Below are 11,044 nucleotides of genomic sequence, written 5' to 3' on the forward strand. Positions count from 1 at the left end.
ACAAGAGGTAGAGCCATAAGTTAAATCAAGAAAATCTATTTTTAAAAATCATTAGGACAATTGGAAAATTTTAATATGGAATGGATAGTAAATGATTCTTTGGAATTATCATTCTTTTTCTTGCATGTGAAAACGCTACTGTCCTTATTCTTAAGAAATGCACGCTAACATATTGAAGGGTTCCATGTCATGCTTTCTGTAATCGTCGAATAATTGGGCAAATGTGAAAGCAAATATGGCACAATGCTAACTCTTGAATCTGGGTACCTGGGTAGAACACATCAGGGTGTTTGTTTTACAGGTACTATTCAATTTTTCTATATGTTTGAAAACGCTCATAATAAAAGTGGAAGAAGACATACAACACAAATATTTAATAATCTGTTGGCAGCTGCCATGACAGGAAAAGTCAGAGGTATTTCAGCAGCCAACTGGACTATCTGGAGACAGGGAAACTATAGCTTTATGTTTAGAGTAGGACCTTGGCCATTACTGGGATGGAAACTTCTAGAAGTTGTTCGTAAATAGCCCAGTCTTTCCTGGGTCCCCCACTCACACCCTGCACACACACAAGGTTGCCTTCTTCTGCAGCATCTGGCTTCCCTTCTCCTTCTCTTTCCTTGGCCCCATTCCTCCCTCCCCTCCCCTCCCCTGCCCTCCTCTCTACAGTATCCTCAGATGTGTGCGTGCTCAAGGCACTTTGAAGATGAAACATGCTGAGTCCCCCTACAGCCCAGCGGTTGGCATCCTTTACACAGAGGAGGGTGTGGGCCACTCCACAATTAAAGAACATTCTAGAGAGGCATTGGGCCTGGCGAGCCACCCAAGCCCATAAAGAACAAATTGCCACAACACCATCTGCACAGGCAAGCCCCTTCCAGCCTGAGCATAAATAGGACCCGGCCTCCTTGAGGAGGACATTGGAGTTTTCACAAGACTCCAGCTCTCCTATCCTGTCCTCCGCAACCCAAATCTCCAGAAGCATCATGACCTGCGGATCCGGATTCAGTGGGCGCGCCTTCAGCTGCGTCTCAGCCTGCGGGCCCCGGCCCGGCCGCTGCTGCATCACGGCCGCCCCCTACCGCGGCATCTCCTGCTACCGCGGCCTCACCGCAGGCTTCGGCAGCCGCAGCCTCTGCGGGGGCTTCCGCGCCGGCTCCTACCGCAGCTTCGGGTACCGCTCTGGCGGCCTGTCCCGCCCCAGCCCGCCCTGCATCACCACCGTGTCGGTCAACGAGAGCCTCCTCGCGCCCCTCAACCTGGAGATCGACCCCAATGCGCAGTGTGTGAAGCACGAGGAGAAGGAGCAGATCAAGCATCTCAACAACAGGTTTGCTGCCTTCATTGACAAGGTGGGTGTCCTTGATCACACTCTTCCTGAACCTTCCCTTCCTCCGCAGCCACTGAAGGGGCACTCAGTGGTAGTAGGCATGTGGTCCCGGCAAACTCCCAGGCTGATGGAGGAGATGGACACACATCCAGGGCACACACAGACCAGAGACATGAATCCAGAGCAGGCGCTCCTGATGAGAGCACCATTACTATACACAACCTCTGTCCAGGCAGGCAGGGTCCCCACAGACACACAAGGGCAAGGCTTGGAACTGCATGTCAGGGGAAGAAGGCCATACATGCAAACAAGACACAAGCAATGCACATAAGATATAGGAACAGGACTACAGGTCAGCCTTTGAGTGGGTGTCCTGGATCACACCTCTCCTGAGTGCAACCATGCTCAACTCAGGCTGGGCACTGATGGGGAAGTCAGAGGCAAAAAGACCTCTACTTGGCTCCTGACCACAGGCCACCTAGACTCAGCAGGGCAGGATAACTCAGCTCACCTAGGAGGGACTGATCTTTCCCAGCCCCCTGCTCTCACCCCTAAGTTGGAAAATCCAAACATAGATCACAATCCCGAAATCCAGAAGTTGCCTTGTCTCCCACAGCCTCCCTCTGTCTAATCTCTGCTGAGCTCCTGGTTTGGGAGTTTACCTTAAAGCAATGAGCACCCTCCCCAATCCTCTCCAGCCCCACATAGGCTTTAGGGCCTTAGAAGCCATCTGACCCGTCCTCCCACCCCAAATGGCAGGTGCGCTTCCTGGAGCAGCAGAACAAGCTGCTGGAGACCAAGCTGCAGTTCTACCAGAACCGCCAGTGCTGTGAGAGCAACCTGGAGCCCCTGTTCGAGGGCTACATCCAGACGCTGAGGCGGGAGGCCGAAACTGTGGAGGCCGACAGCGGGAGGCTGGCCTCGGAGCTCAACAGCGTGCAGGAGGTGCTGGAGGGCTACAAGAAGAAGTGAGTGTGGCTGGGGGTGATGTTAGGCCCAGGAGATGGACAGGGGTTAAAGCCCATTGGATGAGACTGGGGAAGAATTTCTGAGAAGGGGGCGTGACCATGCAGGGCAGGTTGGCAGTGTGCAGCAGGATCTTCCCATCGGGCCGTCATTGATCAGATGCCTGAGAGTAGGGCCGTAATTCCCCAAGAGGGCTCCCTTTCCTGCTTCAGACTTCTCTTCTCCAAGCCTGATCATTCAGCATCTGTGCCCTGTGAGCTGTGGAGAGGAGGCTTCTGCGGTCTCCCAAGCTATCTCCTCCTGGCCTCTCAGGCTCCCACCTGCTACACCTGGATGTGATATGAGTCCGAGTGTCTCTCAGGGCTGCAGGTCCTGGGCCTCAGGATGTCTCACCACCTAGGGTGCTGAATGCTGATGACCTCTGGCACTCATAGGCCTTCCCACAGCTGAGTCCTTAATTTTTCCAGAGGTGACCTCAGAGCAGTTTCAAGAGCAGGGCTCTGAGGTCCCAGGAGACTAGCCCCCTGGACCCCTCAATTCAAAGTGGAGAGAGAATCACAGACACACCCCACAGCCAACCACAGAGGATCCCAGCAGGGCTGCCAGGGCTCCAGCTGTGTTTGGGGTCCCTAATATTGCCCCCTTCATTGGTATGAAGTGAGGGAGGGGGTTCTGGGACACCTGCCCTGCCTTGACCTTCCTCTCTGCCCTCTCCTGCCTCAGGTATGAGGAGGAAGTTGCTCTGAGAGTGGCAGCCGAGAACGAGTTTGTGGTTCTGAAGAAGGTGAGCATCATGGGGTCAGGAAGCAGAGACATGCGGGATCTCAGGATGACAGGCTCCTGTCGGGGAGACCCATGGTCTCAACCTCAGTGTGGGGTGCAGTGACCTTGCCAAGTCGGGATGGGAGATTCCCAGAGACCAGGTCTTGAAAGGCACATCCAGGGCTTTGAGAAGGGCAATAGCCTTGGAATATCCACTAGCACCCTGCCCTGAGCAGGGGTGTGGCTGAGTTGACCTCTGGATGGTCTCTGCTACTTCAGAGGTGGTGGTCTGTGGCTGGGGTCCCATGGAGGACTTCCGTCTCTCTGTTGAGGGACGGTGTCCTGTCTAGTATTGGAGGAAGTCAGATTAAGAGGCGGGCACAGTCTCAGGATCTGGGGGAGGATGGAGCAGAGCCAGGGGTGTCCAGGTGGAGTCTTGGAGGACTGCTGGGGCCAGGGGAAGGTCAAGGTGGCTGAGTGAGGGAGCCAGTCTGGTAGGCTTCCTGGCACAGGGGAGGGTAAGAAGGAGAGCCAGAGGTCAGAGGTCTCAGGTGGGAGGAGTGAAAGGCTGCTGGTCCACCTCCAAGGCACAAGGGGTTTGTTCTTAGAAGGGAGGAGGTTGTGAGGTGCCTCCGGGGAAGGGCAGAGGGTATGGAGATGGGTCGGGAATAAGAACACTGGGAATCCTTTCCCCCCCCCCACCTCCATGTAATGGGGGAAGAGAGAGAGGCATTTTGGGTGATGATCACCTGAGGTCCTCTGAGCTCAAAGACTCCCCATCTTCCCAGGATGTGGACTGCGCCTACCTCCGCAAGTCAGACCTTGCAGCCAACGTGGAGGCCCTGGTTCAGGAGATTGACTTCCTGCGGAGACTGTATGAGGAGGTGAGGGGTTGTGGTCCAGGCCGAAAACCAGCAGCTGGCCTGGAAGAGAGGGCATAGGTGTGGGGTTGGAGTGGGACAGAGATTTGGACAGGAGCTGCAGTCCCTGAGGCTGTCAGAGCGGGCAGGAGCTGGAGACGATGGAGGGTTGAGAAGGTTGGGTACACACTGTGGTGGGGGATGCAATGGTGTAAACAAGACCCTTCCATCCTCCCACTCCACCATCTGCAGGAGATCCGCGTTCTCCAAGCCCACATCTCAGACACCTCGGTCATCCTCAAGATGGACAACAACAACCAGGACCTGAACTTGGACAACATTGTTGCTGAGATCAAGGCTCAGTATGACGACATTGCCAGCCGCAGCCGGGCTGAGGCTGAGAGCTGGTACCGCAGCAAGGTCAGTGGCCCAGGACCCCTGCCTCCTAGATACGGCAGTGATAGGGACTTCAGGTATATAATTTAGAAGTCTCTTTACTGGGGGGGATGGGATTCTGATCCCTAGCGATGGTAACAAGAAGTGCAGACAGCTCTCAGGTTATAGTGGCAGGACAGGGCTGCCATGTATGGTTGCACAGGCTGAGCACTGGACGACCTGTACATCATCTATAATGTCCTGAATGGGTGCGACTTCCCATCCTGAGCTCCATGAGCCTCTCTGCTTCCCCCTAGTGTGAGGAGATCAAGAGCACAGTGATACGGCACGGGGAGACCCTGCGCCGCACCAAGGACGAGATCAACGAGCTGAACCGCATGATCCAGAGGCTGACGGCCGAGATCGAGAATGCCAAGTGCCAGGTAGGAGTCTTTGAGGCCCACGCTGGGTCCCACAGGCAGTGCACGCACCCAACTGGATCTCACCATTCATTCTCCAGCCCATTTGCATGAGTAGAGTCCCAGGGTGTGGTCACTCAGGGACACCCAGGTGATGAAGGGGAGAAGCCTGTTCCTGGGTTGATCCCATCTGGCCGGGAGAGACTGGACACATCCAGGAAGTGGACCCAGGGACCCAGGGACCATAAGCCACCTTGTTCTCTTCTGGGCCCTTAGAACTCCAAGCTGGAGGCTGCAGTGACCCAGGTGGAGCAGCAGGGCGAGGCGGCCCTTAATGATGCCAAGTACAAGCTGGCGGGGCTGGAGGAGGCCCTGCAGAAGGCCAAGCAGGACATGGCCTGCCTGGTGAAGGAGTACCAGGAGGTGATGAACTCCAAGCTGGGGCTGGACATCGAGATCGCCACCTACAGGCGCCTGCTGGAGGGCGAGGAGCAGAGGTGAGGCCCCTCCCAGCCTGGCCCTGAGCTGCCTATTCCCGGGGGTTTTACAAGCACCGCCCTTGATCCTGGCTGACCAATGGCCAGGGATCTGGGACAAACCTATCATTTATCACTTTGGGGTGGGGGCGGTTTCTGAGGACAATTCCTTCTGACCCTCTGCCCCCTCCTCCTTGACTACTTGTGAACCCCACGGGAAGAATTTGCGGAGGTCTGTCTGCAACTCTGCCTCAGTCACTAATGTTGCCTTTTTCCTCTTCCCTCTCAGACTGTGTGAAGGCGTTGGCGCCGTGAATGTCTGTGAGTAACCAAGCCCCTGTGTGGATACATTTACTCGCCTCCTATAAGGGCTGGAAGGAGGGGTTTCACTGAGACCTAAATATAAGTGTGTGCTGGCATCACAGGAGGAGGGCTTTGCGGCTGGACAGCAGGAAGGACCACTTCTTTGGGACTAGAGTTGTTCAGTGAAGATGCTTGGGGAGGGGCATCGGCGGGGAGGCAGGAGACTCGGCCCCCCAGAATTTTGACTCAGCCTTTGGGGTTCGCAGGTGTCAGCAGCTCCCGGGGCGGGGTGGTCTGCGGGGACCTCTGCGTGTCCGGCTCCCGGCCGGTGACGGGCAGCGTCTGCAGCGCCCCTTGCAGCGGGAACCTGGTGGTGAGCACCGGCCTGTGCGCGCCCTGCGGCCCCTGCAATTCCGTCACGTCTTGCGGCCTGGGCACCGGCGGCGTGGGCTCCTGCGGCATCAGCTCCTGCGGCGTGGGCTCCTGCGCCGGCAGCTGCCGCAAATGTTAGGCGCCCCAACTCAGACCCGGCCCGGCGTATCTGCCCCGCAGCTGGGCAGGGCCCGCCTTGCCTGGCCCCGCCCCGCCCCGCCCCGCTCTGGGCGGAGCAAGCCCTGGGCTATTTCTCTGGCGCTTGGAAAGGTCCATCCCACTCCTGGTCTCTCAAGCCTCTGCTTGATCCCCTCTTCCTGGGCTCTGCCGCCCGCGCTGGGAAAGGCTGGCCTACAAAGAAGTCCCTTTGGCCACCACAAGACGGGGACTCCGGGGCAGGGAGGACCAGGACCAGGACTCTACTCTAGGCTGCCATGGGGCCAATTGGCCAGAGCCCCCACTCTGTCCCAGCATCTCACCTTCCTTCTCTGCCTTGTTCATCTCTTTCTTGATCTGTGCTTCCAATAAATCAAGATAGCCAGCCCTGGGCCTTGTCTGCACTTCTGTTATCCTCCTCAGGGGGCGAGGTTTGGGAGGGTCCTCAAAGTCACATGGAGCAGAAAAAGCCCTAGATCTGGGGTCTCCGCTACAGTCCTCTGTCCCTGGGCCCACAGCAGTCTCAAATTTAGCCAAGGATTGTGCTAGGCTACTACATCCTGTAATTTTATGCACACCACCTTCATGATATATCTTGCAGAGCTCAGGGACCAGCAGTAGCCAGGGAAGGGCCCCACCCTGAGTTCGGTGGCAAAGCTGGGGTTTGAACGCCATGTGCATGTTTCGTGCTTGTTTCACTAAACCACAGCTGCCTCCCAGAAAACATCTCTATCCACATCTGCAAATTTATGGATAGATGAACCAGTCACTCAAAGCTTCAGGAAAAATTACTCCTGGCTTTGGTGGGGAAAACTCATGCCTGAGTAATTTATAAGAATTCCTTAAGGGGTGAATACATGAAGATGACTTAACTTTCAAAAAGCCTTTGATATGGCTTCCTTTTTCTAATGGAGTCCTTTTGGGGTTTGGAGACGTGCCATAGCTGATAAATTGCTAGAAAACAGCACGTAGCAAGCAGAGGTGAGCACACAGACTCTGGAGCCAGATTGCATGGGTCCAAAACTGAGCTCTGTTCCTAGCTGAGTGACTTTGAACAATTTACTTACACTCTCTGTACCTCCGTTTGTATATGTCTAAAGTGAAAATGAGAAAAAGAGCACCTTCTCTTTTACCTCCTAGGATTATTGAGAGGATTAAGGAACTTCATATACATAAAATACTTTGTGCCTGCCACAAAATAATCACTATATGCATCTATCATCAGTAGCATTCTGCTGCAGAGTGTAAAGTAGAAATCCCTCCTGGGATCAGGGCCATGGCCAGTCTTTCATTACACTTATATCTGTGATCAGAGATTGCAAGCACAGAGAGAAATCCCTGTGTCTTCCAGGCCATCAAGTTCCTTCATGCAGGAAACTGCCCCCACCCCCAACACACTGACGAGGATATTACAGGTGGTGGTGGGAGTGGGGAGATGGCCCTTCAGCTTCATATAGGCTGAAGCAAGTCCCTGAATACACATCTCTACAGCAGAGTGAAACTCTAAACTTCCAGTTCCAGGCCCAGGAAACCGTATCAGAAATGGAAGTCCCCATCCCCATCTTTAAGGGTGGTAGAAATAATTGAGAATATTGAGAGATCAGAAGTGAGTGGTCTGAAAAAACACTGGCTCTTTTAAAGGATAGGATTAATCCCAGGTCTCCTGGCCACCCATGTGTCCCCTGCACCCTCCAATAGAATTCTGAGGACAGAGCCCTCAGAGAGTTCCAGAATATGCATCTGTTCTAACCAGCCCTCTGTGCTGTGACATCACACAGCTCAGAAGCAGGCCCTGTCTGGAGTCCAGACCCAAGGCCCCAGCACCAGCCGCATCCCTCCCCAGTTCAGAAGCCACCGGTCCTGAGAGGCTTCTCATCTCTGTCAACTGACCCCTCCCTCGGCATCTCAAGAGTCTCATCAGCCCAGCTGGACCTTGATGACCTGTCACACTTCACTCTCTCACCCTCCCTCTGGCTCTGACCTTCTCTTTTCTATTCCAGCTCCACAATCCTCACCTCCCTCTAGGTTCCCAGTCCCGGACAGGCTCAGGCAGAGGAGTGAGGGTGACTGAATCACATACATTATGCCCATGATACAGAATGGTGAAGAAAGTGAAACACCTCGCTGTGTGACATTTAGCATGTCATCTCCCCTTTCTGGGCCTAAGTGTATTCACTAACGAAAAAAAAATGATGAAACTAGATGGTTGCTAAAGTTCCTTAGCCATTTAAAGTTCTGTTTTTCTTTTTCACTGAAGTATAGTTGATTTACAATGTTGTGTTCGTTTCAGGTGTACAGCACAGTGATTCAGTTTATTTATTTACATATATACATATATATGTATGTATGGATTCTTTTTCAGATTCTTTTCCATTAAAGGTTATTACAAGATATCAAATATAGTTCCCTGTGCTATACAGTAGGACCTGTTGTTTATCTATTTTATATGCAGCGGTTTGTATCTGCTAAACCCAAACTCCTAATTTATCCCTACCCCCTCCCCTTTGGTCTTTGGTAACCATATGTTTGTTTTCCACATCTGTGAGTCTATTTGTATTTTGTAAATAAGTTCATTTGGATCATTTGTTTTTTAGATTCCACACGTGATATCATATGATATTTGTCTTTCTCTGTCTGACTTCACTCAGTATGATCATCTCTGGGTCCACCCATGTTGATGCAAATGGCATTACTTCATTCTTTTTTAATGGCTGAGTAATATTCCATTGTATATATACACCACATCTCTATCCATTCATCGGTGAATGGACATTCAGGTTCCTTCCATGTCTTGGCTATTGTAAACAGTGAAAGCTCTACTATTCTTTAGGAGACGTGGGACAGGACGAGGAGCTAGAGGGAAGCAGGAGCACAGGTGCCACGCACTGTGCTGTGTGCATGCTGACTGTGTCTTCATCCGGCACAGCTCACTGTCTATAGGCTGCTGTCTGTGAGTGAGTGGAACAGAATGATTGCAACCAGGTACAGGCGTATGTCCAGGCATCTGTGTGGAAATACGTACGTGTGTGTGTGACTGTGAGGGTTCCTGTATGTGTGATGATGTGTGTGTATACCTGTATATATGTGCTGAAGAGGGGACTTTTGTGGGTACATGTGGGTATGACTGCAGTGTGGGTGCACAGATGGACTCGTGTTGGTGAGATGGGGTCACAGATGGAGAACGGCTACGGTGGGAGTGGTGATGAGCAGTGCTGCTGGGTGTCACCTTGGGGAGGTGTCCTCTGGCTGGGGAACCCTAGCTCTCACCCCACCTAACCTCCCTGCCCTGCAATTACTGTAGCTCCAACCCGGACAGAGGGAGAGATCAGTTGGCCTTCTTGAAGTTGGAAAGCCTTCTTTAAAGGTGCTCAAAACCCTTCCCAAGAACTCCAGTAAGTGAAAGATTAATGCCACTCATATCAATACAATTCTTACTGCATTTTCAGCACTTTACATATAGTAATGTATTTAATTCTGAAAAACTCTATGATAGGTACTATTCTTGTTTTACAAATAAACTGTGGAGCAGAGAGGTTAATTAGGGAGCAAAAATAAAAGGAATAAATGAATCTTCTAGTTAGGTCTGGGGAGGGCAGGACTGAGGCCGAGTAACAGGTGAAAAGTAACAGCAAGATTGGGAACAGAATCTGGGCCCTTTCTTCTTATTCCAGGTTGGACTGGTTGATACATTGCTGCTAGAATCGCATTAGGAAGGACTGTATTTAGACGCATCAAGAGACTCCCAAGGGGGGTGTCTGTAGGGTGAAACATGTTAACAGTGAAAGAACAGGGCCCAGTTCATGCAAGGACAGAGCAGACCAAACAAGACCACAGAGGCTCAGCTCGTTCATATCTACCACATGGCAGGCCCTGGAGATGGATGGATGACCTAGGTCGCGATGCTCGAAGGGGCTCAAATGGAGACATGAGCACAGCGAAGTCACGTCCAACACTTTAAGTACTGCTGTCAAGTGTGAGGCAGGCATGGGCAGCCAACGGGGGCTGACCCCTCAGGATCCCCTTCTGCTGAGACGTAACTAGTGACAACCCACCTCCCTTCAGGAGTCACCCTGACTCACAAAGCTTGTAAATGGATGAGGACTGACTCTTCATAAATGCCCCAGGCTGGAATGTGGCCCATGGCCAGGGGAGCCACTCAGAAAATTGGTCCCCAAACCACAAGCATTGCTGGTGGCCCACATGGCCCTGGCCCAGCAAGTGACTAAAACCTGACCCCATGGCCCTTGGGATCTCCCTGCCTGACATCAGGCTTGGGATTTGGAAAGAAAACCTGTGGTCCACAACCAGTCCAAAACCGTGGTCTAAACCTGTGGTCCAAAACCTGTGGTCCACAATCAGATGGAGATGTGAGATGCTCTCCATCAATCCTGCCTACGCTCCTGGTGGGGGAGGGGAGGCATTTCCTTCCACACTTCCCACAAAGTTCCTTTGTTGACATGAGCAGCACAGCAGGAGCTGGGAAAACCTGACTTTGAATATCAGAGAATCTCATTACCACCTAGCAAAATGCAGGGAACACAGAGTCCAACTGAAAAATCTTGCCAAGGAGCGGCTCTGCTTGCAGGCTGCTGCTCTGCATTACCAGTGTTGGTAAGAATGTTTACACAATTGGTGTCAGTCAGAAAGGATCAAATGGGGCTGATGCATGAGTCCAGTGGGGCCACATCCCCTACCCTCAGGTGGATGACAGCCTGCCAGCCAAGTTCTGGTCCCATTCCTCTCGCATGAGACTGTGCTGTTTACCCAGGAAAGGGACCTTTTGGGTACTTGTTCTCTGGGCAGGGACCCAAGAGAACACAGCAGACACTCTGGCACTAGTGAACCTCAAAAGGTAAAGCCGGGGCCTCTGGCCAGTGACGCACCTTAGCACCACCCAGGGACATAGAAAGCAGGGACCATTGTTCCCCAAATGCATTGGTGATGTAATCCTTAACACAACAGAGAAGAATGTGAACTCACCGAATGGATGCTTCTTCCAGGTCTGTGTGGCAAAAAAAATCCCAG

At 52.7% G+C, this 11,044-nt stretch overlaps 1 protein-coding gene across 3 annotated transcripts; it reads left to right on the forward strand.

The window, feature by feature from the left end:
- The first annotated feature begins 986 nt into the window (after positions 1-986).
- Positions 987-6,002, forward strand: LOC130832914 (keratin, type II cuticular Hb1). 3 transcript variants are annotated; one of them, XM_057701980.1, is made up of 10 exons: positions 987-1,352; positions 2,090-2,298; positions 3,020-3,080; positions 3,847-3,942; positions 4,171-4,338; positions 4,611-4,736; positions 4,989-5,209; positions 5,478-5,509; positions 5,758-5,895; positions 5,965-6,002. In XM_057701980.1, the coding sequence occupies exons 1-10, from the start codon at positions 987-989 to the stop codon at positions 6,000-6,002; spliced, it is 1,455 nt and encodes a 484-aa protein (XP_057557963.1). The 3 variants fall into 3 exon arrangements, with proteins under 3 accessions (XP_057557963.1, XP_057557966.1, XP_057557962.1); XM_057701983.1 differs by having other exon boundaries at positions 5,758-5,814; positions 5,941-6,002; XM_057701979.1 differs by having other exon boundaries at positions 5,758-6,002.
- Positions 6,003-11,044: the final 5,042 nt, after the last annotated feature.

This window comes from Hippopotamus amphibius, chromosome 12, assembly GCF_030028045.1.
Source record: "Hippopotamus amphibius kiboko isolate mHipAmp2 chromosome 12, mHipAmp2.hap2, whole genome shotgun sequence".
NCBI classification, from domain to species: domain Eukaryota; kingdom Metazoa; phylum Chordata; class Mammalia; order Artiodactyla; family Hippopotamidae; genus Hippopotamus; species Hippopotamus amphibius.

Coding starts and splice junctions, on each gene's coding strand:
- LOC130832914 (XM_057701979.1), top strand. CDS start 987: ATGACCTGCGGATCCGGATTCAGTGGGCGCGCCTTCAGCTGCGTCTCA. Junction 3,081..3,846: donor AGTTTGTGGTTCTGAAGAAG/GTGAGCATCATG, acceptor CCATCTTCCCAG/GATGTGGACTGCGCCTACCT. Junction 4,737..4,988: donor TCGAGAATGCCAAGTGCCAG/GTAGGAGTCTTT, acceptor CTGGGCCCTTAG/AACTCCAAGCTGGAGGCTGC.